General features: G+C 32.3%; 1 protein-coding gene across 1 annotated transcript in view; it reads left to right on the top strand.

Annotated features, from left to right (window-relative positions):
• Positions 1 to 24,950, top strand: part of LOC130447078 (uncharacterized) — a 450,284-nt gene that overhangs the window by 109,321 nt on the left and 316,013 nt on the right. The window contains exons 8-12 of the mRNA XM_056783735.1: positions 7,492 to 7,704; positions 14,516 to 14,728; positions 14,790 to 14,960; positions 15,040 to 15,192; positions 22,378 to 22,605. Coding sequence (XP_056639713.1) covers positions 7,492 to 7,704; positions 14,516 to 14,728; positions 14,790 to 14,960; positions 15,040 to 15,192; positions 22,378 to 22,605 — 978 coding nt within the window. The remainder of the gene's footprint in view (positions 1 to 7,491; positions 7,705 to 14,515; positions 14,729 to 14,789; positions 14,961 to 15,039; positions 15,193 to 22,377; positions 22,606 to 24,950) is intronic.

Genomic DNA, 24,950 nt, shown 5'->3' with positions numbered 1-24,950 from the left:
ATGGTTTCTTTCTTTTCCTATTATCTATTATTTCCCCCTGAACATGAACTTTTTCGGGTATTGAGTACGGTACTATTGCATGAGTGTGGATTTTACTCTTCTCAATTGGACATCACAACAATGTTATTTGTTCTAACCAAATTGACGTTGACGAGGGGTCTGAACCTGGACAATTAATATGATATCCTTAAGGAAATACAGAAATATTTAAATTTTATTTGAAGGTAGTTCATATTGCTACCTCAGATTTAATCAACTCTCAAATTTGTTTTTATTTATAATATTTCTCAAAATTTATTAGTACTAAACTTATTAGGATAAAAATATTGAAGTTATTGTAAGTAAGTATTAATTTCCTTACTCAAGTGAAATGTAGATAAATCAGGTTTTAATAGGAATTTGATAATCGTTCAATTATAAGAATAACCTGAACAAAATGTGTTATTATTTATTAAAAGAAAATATTTATTTTTTAATGAAATATTGCATAAAAAATAACTAATAAAAATGTTACATATTAAGTAATTGGATCTAATTTTGATAAATTTTCTTACTTGAACTTCATAATAAATCCCTTGCAGTTAACTAAGTGATGTAAATATCCAGTACCCATTTATTAGAAGTCCTTAAGAGGATTTGGGAACAAATGAATTAGATTAATAGATTCGCAATGTTATACACAATAGTTATTATGAGGAAGAAGTTTGAAGAACAGAAACTAACACTATACGCAAACAAAAAAACTCAAATACACGAGCACAACCCAACGATAATAAATAGTCATCAAGGAAAACTATGCAATGTATACCAACATTAAATTATGTAGTTTTTTCGCTAACTTGATATCTTCTTATGCTGACAGATTCATCTAGGGCTTTGAACTTTAATTAAAAAATTGATTCAACCTTGGGTCATTTGTGTGAGACGTCTAGAAAATAGGTGGTTTGCGGCAAGTAGGTAAAAGCTCCTGAACTTTTCTTGGGCCATCATAGACAACAATTTGTAACAGCCGTGGTGGTGATATCATAGCTGTAAAAATTACCAGAATGGAAGTTAACCTCAAGATTACTCGACAATAACGCAATAACAAGCTAGAACGAGGAAAAAAAATGGTTAAGTGATTATGAAGAATAACTGTACAAGTACAACTAATAGAGGAATCACTACTTATAGTTTGACAGATAACTTTCAATAACTGTACTAATACTACTATCGATTGAAATTATTATGTTGATGAAAATTGATACTATTTTTTTCGTGAAACTTTTTGTCTTCAATTGTGAGGTCGAGTTTTTGATACACGAATAAGAAAAAACTACGAATAATTTATTTCTAGAGATATACAGAGGGTTCTATAACTCTATTACAATCTAGACGTATGATTAAGGAGAACTATTTTATATTATACCGGTATTGTTGGTATAACTCTATGCTCTGTTGATTACTGTACGTTAAGAGTGTACATTTGTGATATGATGGAATATGTTCGTATAAGCAAATGGTTTGTTTTTTGTGAACAAGGTGAACAGAAACTCGAAACAACGAAAAAACGAAAAAACATCGAACGTTTAATCTTAACCTGAAAGAAATGTTCCAAGGGTTTACCGCCATCATCAATAGATTGCTGCAGTATAAGTTTAAATGATCCTCTAACATATTCATGTTAATACGAGGGTTGTTACTGAAGTTGCAAGGTATGTGAATATGTTAAATTGTCAACATAGAGTTTGACGTTTTTAAAGGCTTATCCAGAATATGTTGTTATACAAGTGTTATTTGAGTTGATTACATATACTTGAAACAATCATCATATAATAAAAAAACTGGAATTAAATCGTGATTATTTTCGTGCTATAATTTATCATGACTTTCGACGTGGATTGAAGCAGTATGCAGATGAACCCATCTATTGGAAGCACCAAATAATAAAGATCCTTTTGCGATTCAAGCAATCAGATTTCGGTATATTATACAGTTCTGATATAAAAAAAACCATAAGCTAGGTTTGTAACAGAGTTATGCAACATTTTGTATAATTCGAGGTAATTTCAGATAATGTCTTCCCTCAAAGTATATATTATTAATCTCAATGAAATTTTATAGTACTCGTATCTCTTAAAATACCCCATATACCGAAGTTTGTAATAAAATAGATACATCCGGTTAAATTTCCATAAATTATTCAATTATAATAACATTCACCTTGCTATGTGAAATTTATATGGTTGCGTTCACATGTTTGCAGAAAATCAATAAACTAATAAATTTTCAGTTGGCGCACCTTATGCGTGAGCTGGTATATTATCAGAAACCACAGAGAACCCCATCAAACGATTTGTCGCCGGTTCAATTTGTCTTTGCTATTTGAAAACTATTAATCATTTCCGAAAGATTTGCTGCACATTTTCTCATCTTTTATTCATTATTATATTCGAATCATCTTGATGTTTACGATGGATATGTTACCATTCCCCTCATCTATTATAAAACATAATATGAAAAACCTATTAATTGCAATTGGAAACCTAGAATTATTTTGTCCCGTCCTGTTAATTCGCGTTTAATGGTTTTCGATTGCTTCTTCTTCTGCAGAAAAATTAAAAGAGCCAACTTCTATCAACTATTAACTTATGTGTATTTTGTTATCCCGTATCAAAATTATACGGAATTTTTTTTTGAAAATAGGGATCTATTAAGTTTTGAACTAGACAATCTAATAAGCTTGTATTTATTCGTGCCCTTTATATTTCCTATAAACTTATTCTGTCTAAAGTGATTAATATTTCAACTTCAGCATATTAAAATACAAGTTGATTTCATCGAGGCTCATTTCTTCTTATTCTAGGTATTAAATAGATTTATTCTTCAGCTTGGACCGATTTTGGCGATGTATGTGTTATTTCACGGATTGTTTTACTTTGCATGCCCATTAAATCATGATTTTTTTATTTTCCGACGAACAGTCTTACTGATCCGCCCATTATTTTATGTGAGATGACATATGAATTTAAAAAAAACTGCCATTTTACTGAACAAATTCAGAGCGCCTTCTGTCTTTATTTGTTCACTGTTGTCAAAAATTAAAAAAAGCCAAGCTATTAGGTGTAATTATTGACTAAAATGTCATCAGCTATGCTGAGACAATTGCAGTCGTACCGGCAGACCATTATTTTGAGGACAGTATACGTTGGTCTGGTCACGTGACGAGAAAACTTAAATTGTTGTCAGTAGTGAATCCCAAAATCCCCAAAAAAAGTTTATTGTGGGACGTAGTTTGGTACACATTATGGCTAAATCAACTGTTCAAAATATTCTTCACAAGCGTTTTAATCGAATTTTTATAATTGAACAAAAATATTCAATGAAACCAGCAGATGAACATAGGCGTATTATACAGATGCTGATGATGAAAATTATTCCAACCAAAGTTTCATTGAACGATAAGGAAACATTCCACATTCATGGTTGTGTGAACTAGAACTGTCTGTGTGGACAACAATAATAAACTTTCCAGAATACTTTCATAATTAATCACGGGACAACATACCTGTCCATGAAAACGATAACCCACTGCTATTAAGTAAAATCCTTAATAGATAATGGATATTGATTTCTCTCTGGTCGTTCATAGAGGTAATTGTTTCCCAATAGAAAATGATACATTATTTAATAACGTAATAGTGCACTCGTTTGTAGGAAATTTTCAATTAGATATCTCACGAAAGGAACACCAACTAGTTAATCTTATGGAATAATAACTAATATACATGGAAAAGAAAATTGGATGAGATGACATAAATTTTATTTTGAGTGTCTCTTTTCACGTGTAAAGAGAATTTTGTCCTTTCTTTATGAGATATATTTTGGTGTTAATAGGAAAATAATGAGAAATGATGAAAGAAAGGAATTATGGATGTAACTCAGTAAATAAAATACAGTAATCGAAAAAATCATGCAGATAACCCTCCGAAACAGACGTAGATCTATTGGTTACAAAACGCAGAATTAGTTTAAAAATTTTATACAAAGCATACCACGCTTTTATAACAGTGAGATCATCAGTAATTTTATTCTCATGCCCAGAATTATGTTTTGCTTTTTAGTTTGATTCTTGCTGCAAGCTTTTTTTAGTTCTCAAAACTATAAATGGTAAATTTAATCATCAGTATTCAGCAAAAATAGTGGTAAAATTTATTATTTAAATAATATTTATATATACCATATTTAAAACATGGTTAGACTGGAGCACATAAAATCTCATGAGGATTTTATAGAATATTAGCTTTCAGGCTTCGAAGTTTCTTCTAGACAAGTTAACGAGTTAATATTGGAATAAGACGATGGTAGTCTTCCGGTATGTGATTTGTAAAAACGGGAAAATATGAGAAAGTCAATTTAACATGATTTGTAGTAAGGTATGGAAATACTTTGAGCAGAAAATATGCTTTTTCAATAGGGAATATGCACGTATTTTTTTATATTTCTAAATCATTTTTTACAAAGCTATAACTGGATTAAAAATATGTCGAAATGGTTAAAATAAGTTTTAGAATTATATTTAAAGTATTGTTTAATCTTGGCTGTATTTTTCGCAAGATTTTGATGACGCCAATTGCCATGTACAGTATTTGTTTACTTCAACAATTAATTTATACACATTTTGGGTTATAATATCAACAAAAGTTATGGAAAAAGTTCAAAAAACTGTTCTAATGGGATTGCATTGTACTATAGTGTACAAACTCTATTAGAAGGAAACCCGATAAGGTGTTTTTCCGAAAACACGAATAAAATGGTCTAAAATTAGGAGAAGAGATGTAGTATCTTATTAATCATGTTTGTATTGTTGCGAAGATCATTTCAATGGTTGTACTATTTCAACCTCAGCCAATGTAGAATCTTAATTAGATGCCAAATATGCAGTCATCATGAATGCATCTACTTTCAGTGAAGTGTCTGATTTTACTTTCACAAAACCACTCTCAGTCATCGTCGTAAATGATTATTAATGCCATAAGAATAATCAGAATCTACAAACACTACAACAAACACAAAAATAAACAGGGATTTTCTTCCAGACACAACCAAAACCCTGTTTAAACCTCGATAAATCAAGGAATTTGCATTTTTTATTTTACACTCTTTTAATGATCATTTCATTCAATTGAAATTACAAGCATATTACCTATTGTAGACAAGGACACCGTATCAAAATAAATTTAAATCATAAACAAGTGCGTGCAAATGCTCGAAATGCACAAAAATGAGAAAATTATTGTCATCTTGAACGAAAATATTAATAAAAATATCTAAAACGTCAGAAAAATTACCTCCCTATCTAGTATTTTCAATTACTTTTGTCTCTACTTATAGTATAGATAAAAGTTCTGTGAGTGTAGTTATGAAATTTGTTTTCTTGCGACATACATTTCCCGTTTTCAATCTAATGTGATATGATGATTTATACTTCCTACCTTCCCTTGATATTCGTTGTTCCTGAAACCCTTTTACTTTCCTGGAGTTACTCTAAATTTGTATTTCAATATTTCGTGTAATACTTGGCAGATAATCCAACTTCTCACCGTTTGCATGGGTTCCGCTCTAAAGTTTTTGGAATATTATACCATATACATTATGATTTAACACATTGCTACTAAAAAAATAAATCGATAACTACAAAATTTTGTGTTTTATAATTTTAACTGTCTATTACACATATAGTCTCTATTTACGCGGAAAATTGAACGCTATTGCAGTTATAATTGAAAATGTGCAAATGGCTATAATGAATTTTCCGACCAATAAATGGCGAATCTGTGCTGTTTTCCCTTACAAGGCTAACTTTCATTGTAATGTGGAAAAATATATAAATAGAGTTGTAGAAGTATCAGTTGAGATTCGATCCATTTCACATTCAAATGATTAGATAATCCCACTAGCAGCTCTATTTTCACATAGATGAGGGTTTTCTATCTATAACTTTTCTCTCATTCGTGTTGATTGATTAGATGTCCAACACATACATCCTAAACTTTTATTTAAATTGGAATGCATTATATAAACTAAATTACCTCGGAAACGACGTACAAGAATTTTGTAAATTTTGTTTTCAAGTCATTTTCTAATATGATCGATATTATGATGGTAATTACGTTGGTGTGAGATTTTTCAAGATACAATGAACTGTATATTTTTGTTTTGAATTCTTTTTGAAATGCATTGTTACTAGTTATAACTGAATTTGTAACCCAATAAGAAGATCGAAAAAAATTAAATATCAGTTGATTCCCTCAGACCAATATCCTTAGCCTTCATGACGTGTTAATTATTTGGAAAAACAATTAGTGGCAAACTTATTTGGAAACTAGAACGAAGAAAATTGATAAAACCAGAACAGAGTCGATTTAGAAAACACAAAAGCACCATCGACAATATTATAGAACTAGAAACTGATATACATGAGGCTTTAGCGAGCAATCAGAAATGTATGGCTGTATTTTCGAACATAAACAAAGCCTTTGATGAGGTCTAACATATTAAAAACCCTGAAAGATTGAAACATAGATGAAACAGGCTTTTATACACAATTTTCTGAATAACAACAGAAGCTTTCGAGTTAGTATTATTGGATTAAATGCCTTGTGTTCCTTAAAAAATATCTATACAAACAAAACTCTTGAACTGCGAATCAAGATTAATTTGCATCTACTACGAATCATAATGAAAATTAATATTCAGGAGAATATGCGGGGAAAGGACTCAAAAATTATGGCAAATGAAAGATAGTATTAAATAGCGGCTGCGAATATACAGTAATCGTCTAGAACAAGTCGTAATAATAATATTTATTATGTAGAAGTAACAAACCTATGTGTACAACTTGTAGCCGAGAAATTACTGTGAAACATATACTTTTCGAATGTATATTTTAAACATCACAAAGGTTACAATGTAATCGTCCAAATGACATGAAAACCCTAATAGGAAGAATTGCGACAGGAATAATATCTATACGTACCTGTTGAATACTTATCTAATTAAGATTATTTTATCAAATCCGTCATGGATAATCGACATGGTTGAAGCGAGAAACTTGTAAAAAATATTTGCAATATCTCCGCCGCGCGAAATTCAAACGGTACCCTAACATTTAATTGGATATGGATATCTAAGATGCCATCTTCCCACTATGGGCATCTCGGACGGCCCCGAATACCGCTGGTATATGGTTAAGAACAAAACTTCAGACCACGTCAGCCGTGAGTGCCTAGCATTCACATGGGCGAAGTTAAAGCCGTTAGGTAATCCTCATAGTTTGCCCGGTGACATCAAAAGGTTTATGCAACCAGCAAGTAATATTTCAATTTGTATTTTGTTCATTTCTATAGAGAAGAATTAGAAGAAGTTTTAGAGTTAGAGTTTTAATAACACTATATTCGAATTATAAATTAGTAAACCATTCAACCAAAGTTGGTTCAATCTATTTTTCAGGTGAATGGAGTTTCTTTGATAGGCTTCACCAATCATCAAGCTGTCGAATTTTTACGAAACAGTGGTTTCAATGTGAAAATAAAATTAGAAAGGTATCTGCGTGGACCAAAATATGAACAGTTGCAACAAGCTATCAAGGCAAATGAACTTAGACCTCCTTCTCCACCTTCACCTACTTTAACTTCTTTACCGAAAGTGCCCTTGAGTATGGTGGTGAGTACGTTTTATTCAAATGCCAAATTTGAATTTTGTAGTAGTGAGCAAGGTATATAATATATTCATTATCGCTTAAGGTATATTCGTCTAGTTGCCTGATACGAAATGCCGTATATTACGTATGATTGAAATTTAGTCCCACAGCGCCAGCAAAACTAGTATTGTACCAAATGTTTTTGTATGACTGATAATGCCTCAAATATCCGGTCGTATTTACTCAAACACTTCATAATCTGGATAAACTCCAAGTTTACATGCGTTAAATGAATTGTAACCCAACCATATGCATTCATGTTTAAATATTTCTGACACTACTCTAGTCTTTTGTGCTTTTTTGATTATGACTATTGTTTCTTTGTAAACTATTTTGTCCACTTTTGACCCAATGGTTACCCCTATTATGTTATAGTGCGTCCTCGTCATTGTCCAACAACATAAAATTATATCAAAAAGAAAATATCTGTAAAGTCCTGTAAAGTCGCAAATAGCTCGACACTTGATTTTTAATTACTATTTTTCATTATCAAAACTTGGGAACTTACTTATAATAATAGCGATAAAAAAGGGAGACGAAAATTTATACAATATATGATTCTACTGAAATTACATCTAAATGTCTCCCTGTAGCATTATCATGCGAATCAAGTTGCCCTATGTTCGTGAATAAGGTGGTCCTTATATTTCCAATTCAATTTTTTGCGACGCCTTCTAACGATCTTCTTTTTGATAAAAACAAACTGGGAATTTTTTAATTCAAAATAGCACGTGCCTCTACACGATCCAAGTTAATTTTTGTTAATCATTAAGTTAATCATTATTTCTCTGAAAGTATCTTATTAAATTTGATATAATTATTTTTTTTGGGATTTGCAAATTGCTAACAACGAAACAACTTCAGTGTCATAATTTTAAGTTATGTATTTTAACTAAAAGCTTTGTAAGAAGCTTAATATACTTCGTCATTCAACCTCATGCTCCATATTTTCTACTATTTTCGGACTTTTCATTAAAATGCCTTGAAAAAATACCAGATGAAACTGATTTATCAGAAAGTAGCAATGACTGAGATTCTAAGAAGTGCAGTTATTCCAAAAATACTTGAGAAACGGTTACAACAGTTTGTTGATGTAACTTTCAGTTTTTTCCATAAACTTGGACTAAATACAAGCTGGTTATATCAAAATTGTGAGAACTAGTTAGAAGACTCTAATTATCAAGACTATTTGGCTGCTGTCAGTAGTGAAAGATGTTGCAGAGCGAGAGGTTAATAAACTAACGCAAGAACGCAAGAGTACAATGATTTGTTTACAAAAGAGGAAGGTCAGAAAGAATTTCATATTCAAATCTTAGATGAATATAGAAGAAAAGGCATTAAAAAAACGAAAAAAATCTTTTTATTTTTTTATTCAATAGACTAAATGTTTAAAGCCTCAATTTTTTTCTCAATAGTTGAAACATTGAGTTTACGCTTTATATTAGAGCCGGTTTACTGCATTTTGTTCTTCCGTTCACTTCACAAGACCCAGATTCATTCATATTTGGAGTATTGAATGCAAACTTGGAGCTCAGCTCCCAAGCATACTCTAAGAATGTTGGACTCAATGCAAAAGAGAGCAATTAACTTATTGATGATCCAAACTTAAGTATAGGAGAAAGGTTGCTAACCTGATTTATCGATACTACCACGGCAGATATTTTGCCGAGTTGTCCAACGTGATTACACCTAGAGCAGTATTTGTAAGACATTCTCAACAAGCAGACGTGGCTCTTGAACACCGAGTTTCCCGCCGACGCCCAGAACGTCACTTTATCGGGTCTCCTTTCTTTAGGGAACTGCAAGTCTGTGAAATTAGCTACAGATGCACATCTTTCCCAAATACTACAACTTACATAAGTTCAAGATCAATATCCTCAGGTATCTCCACACTGCAAGCACCTAGTGTAATAAAATTTATCCTCTTGTATTTGCTTCTTACATAAAAATACATTTTCCAATAATGTTTATCTATTTCCGTCTCGGTATGCTTCCATCCATTTCAGATTCCTTGACCAATGCATATCTTTATTCCAAACCTTCCAGCACATATATTGTTTTAAGTCAGTCTTAGGTCGACGTCTACTTCTGTTACAATAGGCACTCATCCAGGTGCCTGAATACAAGTAATTGTTGGTTTCTTCTATTTTAATTCTTATTCTGTACATGCAGTGATTCGCCGTCTACTTCCCGTTGTTGACATCAGCGTCTACTGTTTTTTAAATTGAAGAAGAAAAGAGTTTTCTCAGAAATTCAACATTAAATCCAAACCCTTTGAATATATGGGAAGATTGACAAAATTCCAGCCGAAAAGATGAACAGTAACATATTGCGACAAAACTTATATCTACATCTCCCACACGGTACTAAAAATATATGAGAAAGACAAAAATCTCCATTATTGGAAGGAAGACGACTTTCCCATCATTTTACACACTGGAGGTGCATAAAGACTCATACCTAATACATTAATTATAACATCCTGAAGTGAATCAGATAATTACTATGACGAAATGAATTTTCAAAATTCTACATAGGTTGAAAATAAATTCATTCATAATGCTGAAAAGAAGGAATGTCATTGGAAGATAATACCTCCTAAAAATTTATAGATTGATTCTATTTCAAGTTTTGCATGGAAAAAAGCAGAAATGTTACGGAACGAGATATTCTGGAGCCAATGAATAGGAAGCGTGGAGATATTAATTGAACTCATAAATCAGATTATGAAGGGTAAGACCTTTTTGTTGCACCGAATTTCTGTCTTCTTTGATAGAAAATCTTTGCTCGTGATTTCATTTTCCATTTTGACTTAACAGTCACACAGAACGCTTGTTTTGGTTAATGGTAGATGAAATTAACCGCAAAAACCTTACATATCGTCAAACCAGATGAAATATCTATTGTATGTGATATTTGCATCTTTTTCAACATGTCAAGCCGTGTTTAGTAAATTATGTTGTGCATAGAACTCTTTGAATTTTGATACATGTTTCCTTGTATTAAAATAAAATTTTTTCGATTCTATGAAATTAGCGGATAAAGCGTGTTTATGGCAATTTTCTACCTTAGTTTTTAGGGAGAATTGAAAAGTAAATCGTGTAGGGTGTTGGAGAAGTATAGTATGGAACACTTATAGAAACTGGATATTTCTTACCTTCGTCACTCAAATTTCCAGACTAGTTGGTCACCATATCTATTTTTTCTATTTGTTACAATTCAGACTCTACTGCTGTTCCAATATACTTCTTATAAAGGTACTACTCTATGGTTATGCCAAATTCTTTTAATAGTACTTTCTCTCCACTACATACCTACCGTGACTCTTGTGTACTCTTTTGCATCTATGATTTAAGAGCTTTTTTATTATTTTATACTGTGTTTTAACTAAATGGTGATTTTTATGAGCATTCAGACTCCATATATAGATACAAAAATGTTGTAACAAATAACAAACATACAAATGAGTTAATACTTTCTGTGTAAGTCAGTAATTTTGCATTTATATTTGAAAAGAGTATTAACGACTTCTATATCATGGACCCTTTCTCATTGATATTAATAATGGAACTAGAAAGTGAGTGAATAGCTATAATATTCAAGAACTTGCGACCTAGTTATCTCTAGAAATAAGCGGGAAGGTAGTCTTCAGTAACGAGAGGTGTATGGATTTTCACACTGACAAGTGCTAGTTTCTAAGAATATATTTATAATAAATATATAGGTGCAATAAGAAATTTAGTAATGAATTCTCGTAATATTCTCTTCTTCGAATTTGATAAGAAGTGATTTATATAAATACATTAAAAAAATCAATAAAAAGCCGTGAGCAACAGAGCTCCATCACGAAAGTCGAATGTTTCGTCGAATGAAGAATTTAACTAATACACAAACAAATCTTTCCATAAAATGGATTTCTTGGAAATGATATCAATTCTCAATCTTATTTCTTTATATGGAAAATTTGCTATTCCTCAATAACTTTTCATTTCACAAGTTAACTCTCCCTCTCGAATGAAAATTCATAATTTCAATAGACCCGGTGGTCTCGAACACTCTTGTTCAATTCCAATTGACAACAAAGAAAAAATTGTCATAATGACAAGAAATTTCGAAAATGCGCGAAGTAAAAAAAATCACCCTAGCATTAAATAGGAGGCGGTCCAGTTCAACAATTACAACGATCAAAATGATTTCGGGCGTTTTGTGCTACTGAAGAAGAAAACTTTGAACTTGAGAAAGACAATTCTTCAGCATCACCCCTACTTGCATGCAAAGTTTCAACCCTCTAGTTAAACTTTTTCTGGCCAAAAAATAGGAAAATATAACAAAAATGACCATAAAATGGAGAGGGGTGGAGATGGAAAGTTTCGACCTTAGACAGGAAATCATCTCGCAACTAATTGAACCTACATGTGAAATTTCATTTTTCAGTCGCTTTTCGTTTGACCTGCAGAGGTGAGCAAAGGTCAAAAACCACTTTTTTTCCACTGCGACCCCTCGAAATATTCATTTGTTTTCAACCAAACTCTAATAACATCAATCCGCCGCCAAAAAAGCCATGTATGCTAATTTTGAACGAAATCGGACCCATAGCAATTGTTCAAGAGACGAAAATAAGAATTGTAGCTTAAACAGAAATACCGAATGTGATTTTATCTTTAGATCCCGACTATGCATGAATTATTTGAGACAAAGATCTTGTGTAGTATTCATCATAGTACCAATCATCTGAATAATGAACCAAATATTCGATATTGTCACTAATTTTGAAAAGTAGAAGAACAATAACAATAGATTAATATCAAAACTAAAAATATAACTAAAACAAGAGGTTCATTGAACAATATAAACATCTCAAAATTTTAAATGTAGAAAAATCTAATAAAACTTTCATGAAATCAGAAGATTGTGATAAAAAATAATGTAATTATCAATTTATAAGACAACAAGTAAAACAGAACCCTACGAATTTTCATATCAAAAATAAAATAATGCTCTTGGGAAGAGCAACTTTCTATCTCGTCTTCAGATACAAAGAAATTAGAAACCCCTGAAATATATGGTCAACCAAAACTGCACAAATTTGACATACCTCATCGACGAAAGAAGCACTGGGATTTCAAATAAAAAATGAAAAACATAAAAATACCTGACAAATATGTACTTATTTCGATTAAATTGGTTTAGTAACAAATATTTCAATTACAACTGTCAAATATAGATTAATGAGCAAATAGGATTATATCCAGAAACATAGAGACATTCCTCAAACCTAATTTATCAAAGTTATCACTTACAACACGATTCCACCAATTGGAAATGAAAATATATGAACAAATTGATCGTTGTTCTATCGGAACATTCATATCAAGTTTTAGAAATGGAGGATCTCGAAGAACCTGTCTTAAGTGAACAGTGACTGCATATTACCACTCAAGTTTACCAATAATCCGTCGTTAATGGAAATTAGTACCTTTTGATAATTGTTTTTTAGGCTTCAATAAAAAAGTGTCATAATGCGTTGCTTAGAATATAACAGCTATCAACTTATTTTAGTAAATATGATTCTGAAAACAATATTTACACTATCACTGTCAGACGCGCCCTTCGATAACCAAGTTATTGTCCGCAGAGTTTACCTTCAGTCTATGAAGAGGATAACTTGATTATTGAAACGCGCGTCAGACAGTGTAATTATGAGTGTTAATGTAGTAGTATCGGTAAACAGTGTGCTCAGTACGGATATCGCGAACGGTTTCAGAAATTCCAACTAATTTAATACATTTTTTAATCATAAAGCCCATAATACACTATCGAAATATTTTACTAAAGTAAAGTTCTAATATATTCTACCAAAAACTTAATTGTTGCTTTCATTACAACTCATTTCCATAGATAGGGATGTTATTTTTTGTGTTAGGGCGTGATTTATTTTTGTAAAAAAATTGACAAGAAACTGGAAGCGTTCATAAGGTGTTGTGGATTTCGTAAATATTTCCCAAACAAGCCCAATAAATACGAAGTAAAAATATTTGCTCTTTTTGAGTCCAAAACTTATTATACATGTAATTTAGAAGTTCATGTTGGTGAAAAACTACAGGGGCCATTCGAAATTCATAACTCCCCTGGCAACTTAGTTAAAAGGATGTCTGGGCCCATTCGGGGAACTAGTAAAAATGTTACCATTGATCACTGGTTTATAAATATAGACCTGATTAATCATTTAAAAACAAGCTTTGGTATTGGTAACAATCGGGAAAAATAGGAGAGAGCTTCCTCTTCAATTCAATAACCTATCAAAACGTCCATAAAAAACGTCAATGTTTGCTTTGCCGTGAAAATTGCTCGTTGGTTTCATACATTCCGAAGCCAAAACAAAAAGTTTTACTGGTCTCAAGTATGCACTACGATTATGATAAAGAAACAGGTAAACCAGAAATGATTATAATGTATAATGCAACAAAAGGTGGAGTGGACATGATAGACAAACTTTGTTCTGTTTAAAACTGTGCTAGAAATACAAAAAGATGATCCATGGTAATTTACCACTCAAGCTCTTGATCATGCAGATAAATTAAAAAATGTTGATTTTGTAAAATTATCTTTTTGATAAAAAATTATTGAATTTTTTCCAAACAATTAGATAATAAACTCCAATATCTTTGTTTGAATACCTAAATGATATTTAATTTGCCATAAGTCCGCAGTGACCACTCGTGTTTCAATATAAAGCACGACTTCTGTAGAGTTAAAAAATGTTCCTAATTCTAGCAAATGGATTATCTTAGTATCGAGCCGGACGGAGAATCACGAACGAGTTTTGAGTTTGATTCCGCTATTCTATTGGAGACGATGAATATCGCAGAAGAGGAAAAAGAAATTTTGATAGGGGGCGAAATACGATCATTCCAATTCAAAATAGAAAGTCATGAAATTATTCACGAAAAATGGAAAAATAAGTTTGAGGATGATGTTGAAATTGTGGTAAGACAGTTTTTGGAATCATCTTTCCAATCCAATCATTATCATTTGATTATTTATATAGATTGCGCAAATGAAAAAAGAACCTACTAGTGGCTTAGGTATAAGCTTAGAAGGAACTGTAGATGTAGAAGGTGGACAAGAAGTTCGACCACATCATTACATTAGAAACATTCTACCAGATGGTCCTGTCGGTCAAAATGGAATTCTGCAATCTGGAGATGAATTGCTAGAGGTAATGCAAATTTATTTTATTTTGTTTTTTTTTCAAACCTTCATCTATTCGATAAAGATTATTGCATCGTGAATTACAGGTTAATGGTATTCAACTGCTAGGATTGAATCATCTTGAAGTTGTAACGATACTTAAACAACTGCCGTCTGTTGTCAGCATCGTTTGTGCTCGGTATCCAGTACATACTCGAATAATTGATACCTCGCAGCATCCGGAAGCTTTTAGAGCAAGGGTAAATATATAAACAAAATATTCATAAAATAATAAGTTTTCATAAATCTTGATAGATTTTGAACTAAAGAGAATAATTTTTAGAAAAATCAAGAATATATCATGTTTTATCTTAGTATATTGGATGTGTGTCTAAACTTATTTCAAATTCATTTCGTGATATAACTTGTTATTACAATAATAAATAAGAAAAAGCAAAATTGGGAAATCAGGAAATCAGAATAAGATATACTTATAGAAAAAAGAAATAATTGTATTCTCAACGTTTAATAAGTTCCTTATTATCAAGACACTCAGAATCGTCTGAACTAGAATCATCATTTGTTTTATAATAGCTCAGCAAACAGTAAAGCCACATATATATCCTCTTTTCTCAATAACATTTTCGACACGATATACCTTGCTAAATCTCTTGTTGATCCCTGTCGTAACTTTTGTCATATTTTCTACAACCTCTTTATTTTAGTGCCTGATTTCATTTATTAGATTCTGATTTTATGTGTGCCACATAAACTCTGTATGGTGAAATATGCAATAGTATGAAGATAGTCTCAGAAGGATGTGACGGATTTGCCTTGTTTTTTGAATAGTTGATTTCTCAAATCTAAACTTTTCATAATTGCAAGCAAATCTTTTTAAATTTTTTTATCTTTCAAATAATATCAGTTGCAAGAAGAGATGTATTAGTTCCAATCATAAATGGAATTATTTCAGCTTACTCACTGCTACTATTTTAAAGCAGAACCACTTGAACACTAATTATATTTTTTTTACTTTAATTCGTGGTTTGTTTGTGAATGAATCTGTCATCTTGCAGCACATTTATTATTTGTATTTTGAGGTACTTAAACACCTAAAATCTTTTTCAAACTTGAAACACTTGGAAAAGGTTAATATAAATATGTTTAGAATCAGATATTTAACTTTACTACTTTAACTTTACAGATATTTAACTGACGCATAGAAAGATAAGAATGTACAAAAATTTTATTTTTAAATGGTGTTATTTGTACTTCTGTCTACCGTAATTATTCAACATTGAATAACATGACAGTCGAACCATATTTCTTCAAGAAATAATGGGTGTATTAAAACGTGTTTTTATTTTACTCAAATAATTTTGTCACCCTTGTACTATAGTTGATAATTCGGTAATTTCCATGCGTTTATGAACTTTATTGTCTCTGCGCTTTTATAAGTATAATCTGGATAATTAGCTGTAGAACTTTCAATGTCGCAACCCTGTTTTCCTTTTATAAATTAGGAATTGTTTTACTTAGTTTTGTCAAAATTTATAAGCTTTGCTTTCCACGTTTTTCCTATTTTGCAGTTCTCACTACAATTAATTGATCATATTGATGCAATCGAATATATTTGAAAAGGCATGTACGGTGTAACTGGACAATCTATTTATTTAAATTTTGATTTGAAAATTATTAATAAATAACTGACACTAGTATGGAGTGAAGTTATCAATTAAACAAGGAGAAAATTGAAATTGAGACCAAGAATATAGTATAAAACTTAATAAGGACATGTGTTCTTATGAAAACACATGTATATCCTTTTTTTCAAAGAATTCATTAATCTTCTGAACGGTTGATGATCAGCAATGAGGTCGTTGAATTCTTCAATTTCTTGACGTGAAGTTCGGAGTTTGATTACCTTTACCAATCAATCGATTTCGAAAATGATTACTCAACAAATTACATCATAGTGCAGTGGAGATCAATATTGTAGAAGAATGGAGATCTTCTCTCGTTTAGCATCAAATCTTCTCTCGATTTTCTTAAAATCAAGCCCCCAATTTAATTTCCAGGTAAAATGTGATGACCTATTAATAAACTTGTGTGTTGCTGCCCACCCTTTAACTCTCAATTATTGTTAGTAATGTGATAATGTCATCCCTATGACTTGCGAATTGTCATCACACCCGTAGTGTGCATTATAGGAGTTGAAGATCTTGTCCCGTAAAGGTTACGTCGTCTGTAAAAATAATATATATAAAAAATTAGATCAAGGACTATCTAGTTTAGTATGTTTGACAAAAATCCATTCTAACCGATAGATCTTACCAGAGCTTTTAGACTTGTTTGTAATTGTGAGGATGTAGCTGCTGCTCTTTAAGTATCTTCCAAGTACTTGAAGCAGAAGCATTTATTTGTCTTATCATATTCCTCACACTAACTAGTGGGTTGGTTAGGTTGGATCAACTACATTTCCAATTTCTCGATAAGTCGTTCAAACGTATTCATATTTATAACACGTAACATATACATTACAGTTACATAGCAGTGTATTTAACATTCGAGTACACCTTTTGATTAACAAAATCTAATTTTACAAATAACAATGAAAGCAATGAAATTAGAAGAATGTGTGACGTTCCGGATATAGTGAGATGGGCCAGAACTAGAAGAAGAGCATGGATAGATCATGTCAATAGAATGGACGACGATAGACTGGCGAAGATCGCAAAGGAAGAGAGACCCAATACAAGTAGACCGCTTGGAAGACCACCAAAGCGCTGGTATGAGAGCTGGTCTTCGGAGTCACAACTTAGGCTGCCTCTTTGAAAACACAAGACATAGTCTTAAAATAAGAAGAAGAAGACAAATAACTAGGTCGCAAAAATCTAATTATTGTTGGCTTATCGTCATAACAATCACAAATGACAGTTTTGCAGTTTGAGTCCGTTGGACTCAAAGCGCTAAAATGCAGTATTTGATAAAAGTTCACTTCAGATATTGTATGCCTATTGATTATGCATATGCTGTATTAATAATAAAAGTCAATGGTAATGTAATGAAAAATTTAATCAGATAACACTAACTTTATAATACTAGGTACAAAGAAGTATACGCATGCACTAGAGATAATTTTAATGTTTCTGGCAACAAAAACAAGTTCGTTTGATATGAGAATGTTCGCTACAAATGCTTTTCTTGCAACTAGTGCAAATTTGTTTCTGCATTCCACCTTTTTTGGGTGGACACATATGATACCTTTTTTTACGAGGCGGTGAAGATTCCACACTCCTTGATGTATTTGATTGGTCTGGTGTTTCTGGCAAAAATCGCTTCATTGTTGCTTTGACTCCCTTTGTTAGTCCAAAACTTTTTCTTCTGCGTATTTTAGTATTATTAGTCCTTTTGCTAGAGACACAAGAAATGGGCATCTTTTCTCGTGCTTCTGAGAATTCCATTCAGAATGTAGGTTTGTCCATATCACATAACCTGCTATCCCAACCACATCTAACGATCTAACTATTCATAAAAAATGAGAAAGGCCAACGGTTTGTGCGTCTTTTACACATGTATTCGTGAACCATCTGATCTAATGTGTCCACGCCGCCTTTGGTTTTGTTATATTTAAGAATGATTGGAGGTTTATTTTTCACATCAGTGAGTTCTTTGGTGAAAAGCATTGTCGTCAACAAAATTACGCTTTTTCGAGGTTTTGGTACGTACGATACCAGTGTTGCTTTCTTGCTAAACCCAAAAATCGAAGATTCTACTTCACGATCTTTATATGGTTGAAATTCCTGGGGACGAATCTTTTGTTCTTTTTTACTGTTCCTATAATGGTTAGTCCATTTGAAAGCAAACTATGTGCTAACGATAAATGATTGTCGAATGTCACGTTTCAGTTTGTTTTCTGGTAGGGCTCAGTCAGTGACTCAACCACTTTTTTTCCCACTCCTTGTGTAATAGTGTTTCCTTATTTTCCGCAATAAGGAATACCGTTTAGTGGATAAGACGTATCTGAATCACATATCCACCAGATCTTCATGCCATATTTATCCGGTTTCGACAGCATATATTGTTTGGACGGGCAGCGTCCTCTGTAAGGAACTATTTGTTCATCGACAGTTAGATTGACACCCGGCAAATAATAATTTTTCATATTTTTATTTATTTCGTTCCATATGTCGCGGATTGCGGCGAGCTTGTCATTTTCACGGCGTTGAGATCTGGTTTCTTTATTATCAATCTTATAAAGCGTGAAAGAGATTTGAATCAATTCAAGCCCATGGTTGCTCGAAAGATTTCGGCCCATAACTTGTGTTGTTGGATTTCAAATGACCGGCAGTGGACAACAGTCCAAAAAATGCATACATCTCTATCTTATCACAACATTTCCATTTTGCATCAGGGGATAAGACGCGAGTTGCTCAGAATTTGTAAAATTGACTATTTTTTCTACGACTTCATTTGTCATATACAAGTAAAAGCAGTCAACTGATTCTTCTAAAAGTTTACCTGGTGGAAGACGCACCTTATGTAATTGAGTCGTCATTATATTACAAGCCCTTGTGCGCCCAGTACGATCAGGTTCATGTTACCATTCCGTGCCGTCTTTACCAGTAAAAACTAGTGATGGTATTTCTTTAGTCACATTTTCAATTCCCTCATTGTCGTCATGTTGAATGTCAGGTTCTTCGCTTGCTACAGATACATTATCGTCTTCATCGACATCAGACAAATTTTTAATAATTTCTTGAAGTTCTCTGTCAGACATCTCCTTATAGCTCATTATCCAAATATTTGCAAATATTCAACTACAATAATAACCTAACCTAACCTAACCTAACCTAACCTAACCTAACCTAATAATAAAAATTTTATTTACCAGAACTGTGTAGAATATATGACTTACCAGGATATAATAATTGAAGAGAGAGTAATTCAGATAAACTCGCAAGAGCAGCGGTTTGAAAGCAGATGCAAAGTAACACTAACTAACACGATATGACAAGTGATGCTAAAAATAGCATGACGGATGTATTATGGGACAGGGACATGCGCACTGATGCTCTCATCGCGTGTAACATTCCAAGAAACTATCCGGAGTCTGCCGGACTCATACTGTCCGGTTGTGTCTGAAAAACAACTAATAATTTTTGTTATGCGTACAAAAAGTTATTTTATTTTATCATCAGGCATATGTACCGACCATGATTATGAACAAAGTCACGGAAGGAATTAGGATGAGACAAATACTGCAGAAGATATTTAAAAAAACTTTATTCCGTGAGTCTATTGGACTCACCTCGACCGGACAACGGTTAAGTATATTTTCTAAATTAGACATTCGCACATTATAAATTTTTCATGCATGATTACGTATGGCCATGTAAGCTATTTGACGGAATGAATAATTCTACACTACTATCTGAAGGCCAGGGGCGACTCTTGCCCAATGGTTAAAAATCCGTAACTTTTACAGAGAACAAGCTGTGCAATCTAAAGATGGCAAAGATAAATTTTTCCCAAGAGGTGGATTGGTCGGGGAGGTCCATTTACATGACCACCATTCTCCCCTAATATAAATAAGATGGATTCATTTCTTGGGGATATCTTAAAAGCTTGGTATATGCAACACCCGTAAACACAAGGAACGAAATGATCGATAAAATAAACATCCGTTGTGACGCTTTAAAGTAGAATCTTGAAATGCTCTTCCAAACTGAAACAAATACTCGTATTCTCCTCCGTAAGTGTATAGAAATTCCAGGTCTCCACTTCGAACATTACTTATAGTTTTTTTTTGTTTTTATTTCATAAGTTGTAGACAAACTAACAATTTTTTCTACATTTCAATTTTTCCTTATGTAAGTAACACGATGTTCGACAGTATGCAGTTGAAATGGAAATATTTGATTGTGTTTTAATACCCCCTGTAAGTATTCTCACTAAGCAGAGACAATTTATGATAATTTTTTTCAGAATGTCTATAGCGAACGGTTTCCTTGGCATGTACAACTATCTAAAAACTTCTAAACCATAAATTTTATCAGTTAAACAAAGAGTAAGTACCTTTTTGTTAAAAAATCGATTGAAAAATTCGTTTTTGCTGTATTTAGATTGTGCAGGTTGTCGCTGTAAAAGTGACAAGTTAACCATTTGGAATGAGCCTTCCCTGGCCTCCAGATATTAGTGTAGGATTGTTTATTCCGTCAAACACACTACATAAACATACGTAATCATCCATTAAAAAGTCATAGGGGTCGAATGTATAATTCAAAAAATATACTCAAATATAAGTTTTTATCTCGCAACTATAAATGCCTATATTTCAGAAACGAGGGGTCGTATGAATTTCTTTATGTCACAGCATTATTTTCACATCATTTACTCACTCCCGATTTTTTGCATTAAGTCCTGGAACACTCTGTATTTTGAAACGTACTTCAAAACTATTGTAACCTTCAGCTTCAACTCTTGTCTCAATTGAGTTTTAATGAATTGTATTTTCTTTTAGAAATTGTAAATTGTTTCTCGTATTGTCTTGTTTTTATTCCACCATGTGTTCACTGATTCTTCTTGAATGGCATTACATTATCAAATTCAAAAGATTGAATGTTGGTGAAACTGAAGGATTTTACGACCTGCCAAAAGTTGGAGAAGTCAAAACTCATAACTTACACATAAACAACTTCTTTAAAAAGTAATGATTTCTCATTGAATTCCAATAATTGTTATCACGATGAAATAGTTTCTAATTGAAGCATTTAAACATTTGAGTTCGACAAAATGATTCGCTGAAGAAGGATATTGTAATTGTAGTCAAGTAAATTAGAAAGTGAGGTTTTGATGAGTTGCAAAACTATTTTCTGTTATAGGAAACTTATCTCAAGTTTTTTTCGATTGATAAAATATCACAACTGAATAAAATTGTGTGAGAATACATCAAACAAACATAAATAGATATTTCATTTAAGATTCTCTTCTGGAACTTTTTGATTATATATTATCTAGACTCTAGCTAGAGTGTATTATATTCACGTTTGTAAAATTTGCTGTATAGATATAATACAAGTGTTTACAAAAACCGTTACTTACTAATGAATTATGTCCCTGACGCTATATTTTGCTCAACATCGAGTTTTATGTTTTTCTTTTTTATTTTGTTCTACTTTTCATTTACTTGAGCTCAAAGATTGTGTACTTTTCGCTAAATTGTAGATTTGGTTGCTTCATTCTTCCATTTCTTTATTGGCAGGGTTCAGCTCTTTCCAAGTTTTTAATGATCTTGCAGTACAATTTTATATTCGAGTAGGTAATCTTCCCAAATCAATCGCTATTATTCAGCTAAACTTTAGAGTATTTTACATTATGTAACATATTTGATGATACTTTCAAACAAAAACAACTCTAAAATTGATATAATTTTGATGTTTCAGAAAATTTTGGCCGGTAGCTTACAAACTTTGATTCCTATCAGTGAGACCAATCACCTTATGAAAGCTAAATCTGAGAGTTCTCTGTCATCAAGTATTATTAGCGAAGTTATCAGTCGGTCTAGATCGTTAGAAGTGATACAAGGTATGCCCATGTGGAACGAAGAACCAATTGTAGTAGAATTAGTGAAAGGGGACTATGGACTAGGATTTTCAATACTGGATTATCAGGTAACATATTTCATCTTATTTCTCAGTAATTTCTGTGAAATATTGAAGGTGTTATGTATATATTGAATCTTTCAAAATGACTTATCTTCTTCTATACGAGTCAGTGGCTTTTTACGTACGTTCGGGCCGGCACGACGTCCACACCGAAAACGAAGCCGACCGGGTTATTTCTACCTACATTATAGTTTCAACACCAAGACTGGTGACTTCGTTGAAGAGTACTTTTTAGAAGTGTCCTTAAAGTGTTAGTATTTTCAAAATGATTACCGACTATGACCTCGCTATGTCAGCTATGGCTGTGGAGATACTCGCTTTAAATCAGCCCCCAAAAAGACAGGGTCTACACCATGCCGGGGTAGGCCGGGCGGCCTAAGCAGCGTTGATGTAGACGCCCCGGGCCGTGCCGATCCCAACCCGCATAAAGTAGGTACAGAACGTGCCGAGCGGCTTCAGTTACAATTAAACAATTAGCTTAGCTTAACCCACCTGGGTCAACCCGCCCAGCCTACCGCGGCATAGTGTGGACCCTACTAAGAAGTAACACGCACAAAAACTCCAGTTCGTTGCTATTAAAAAACAGATACGTTTTATCTACAAAAAAACCATACAACTCATTCGATCCGTAGATGAATATTTTTCATGGCAATTTCAGGCCGATAGATTTTAGTTGAAACAGTAAGTTTCAATAACGCTAATAATCGAATGGTAGGTCAGCAGGTCTACCCAAGGTAGTAATTTTTTGTATTAAATCAGCAGTCCCTAGTAAAATTTTTCAGCGACCTGATAACAGTTTTGGATAATTTAATTTTTATCTGAATAAAAATTTCTACCTCGCCCTTCCACCCTCCCTGAGCCTGCTGACTTTCATATCGCGAGATTACATCAAATAAACATTCAATACAACTATGAATCAAGCAACCTGAAATGATTATGTCATAGGAATATACGCGATTATTGCGATTGTTATTCAAGAATCTAATGCTGATGGAATACAGGGTTGACAAGTTTCGTGCACAGAACCAAAAATAAATAATTTTCATATGAGAAGTTTTAGGTATTAGACATTATTTTCCACAGATTTACAAATTGTCTATATCCGGCTTGATGTACCACTAAAAAGATGTACGAATAAAGATTTTGTGTGTGTGAAACATAAAAAAGTTTAAGAAATAAATATAAAAGTTCTTAATAATTACAATTACGGATCACCTATATAAACGGGATGGCAATGCTCGTATAATAACTTTAATGAAAAGATACCTCTCGTTACTCACCAAAGGTAAAGTATCACTTCGCTAACTGTACACTATAAGTACATAGGATAAGTAATCTATTATACAAATTTTGGAAATTGGCGGCAATCAGCGCAACCATCTAAGAACTATATCGACTCCTAACTACTAGTGTAGGCGATGTGGGCTATAATACTATTATAATGAAAATCTAGCGCGTTGCAGCTGATCGTCATATTTGGTCCGAAGACGCGGCAGCTCGGACATATATAAATTTGAAATTAAATAAACTGTTAAAGTGATGTTAACTTCATCTTTATTCATTGTTAATATCAACACAACTTTTTGTAAATATTTTTTACCAAGTAAAGGTGTTTTCATTGCAATGTGTTTTTTTCGGTTTTGACTGACATAATTTCCAAAAAATTTCGGAGATGTATCGCGGTTAGCTCTCTCTTTTTGTATTCGAAATGGTCCTAATCTCGTTTTTAGAACATATAGTAGAAACGGAGGAGGTCTGCCATCACTTTCTTTTAACTTAGTAGAAATAATCGTTATAATTAATAATTCTAAGATTGACCCTACCTGTTATTTATATGGTTAACATCGACATATTCACAAAACTCCTAGATAAAAATATCGATATATCTGGTAGATTAATTATGACATTAAAATTAGCAATACTTTATACTTATAATTTTTTTTGAACATACGATATCACGATTTTCTCTTTATTTTCGAAGATAACATATTTGTTTGTTCTATTGATACTTTTCTATTTTTTCCCTCTTATATTTAAATTCCCAATGTTTCAATAACACCAATCAAGAGGTTCCAATAGAAAGAAGTTCCTTATATCTCATTTTGTCATGTATGGTTTTGATAGTAACATTTATTCTCAGTGTAGACATAAATTATTACTATATGAAAGCAAAATCGTGAGATGATAAGACTCAGAACATCTATGATCAAACTAATATTAAATTACCAGTTTTCTGAGAATTTCAAATACCATAGCATAAGCAACTGGAGAAGAAGCATACTGTATAGATAATAATAGAGGCAAATATTAAGAACATTACATATTTACTTACTTTATTCATACACGTTATG

The sequence above is a fragment of the Diorhabda sublineata genome, chromosome 7 (genome assembly GCF_026230105.1).
Source record: "Diorhabda sublineata isolate icDioSubl1.1 chromosome 7, icDioSubl1.1, whole genome shotgun sequence".
Taxonomy (NCBI): domain Eukaryota; kingdom Metazoa; phylum Arthropoda; class Insecta; order Coleoptera; family Chrysomelidae; genus Diorhabda; species Diorhabda sublineata.
This window is presented reverse-complemented; position numbering and strand designations above follow the sequence as displayed.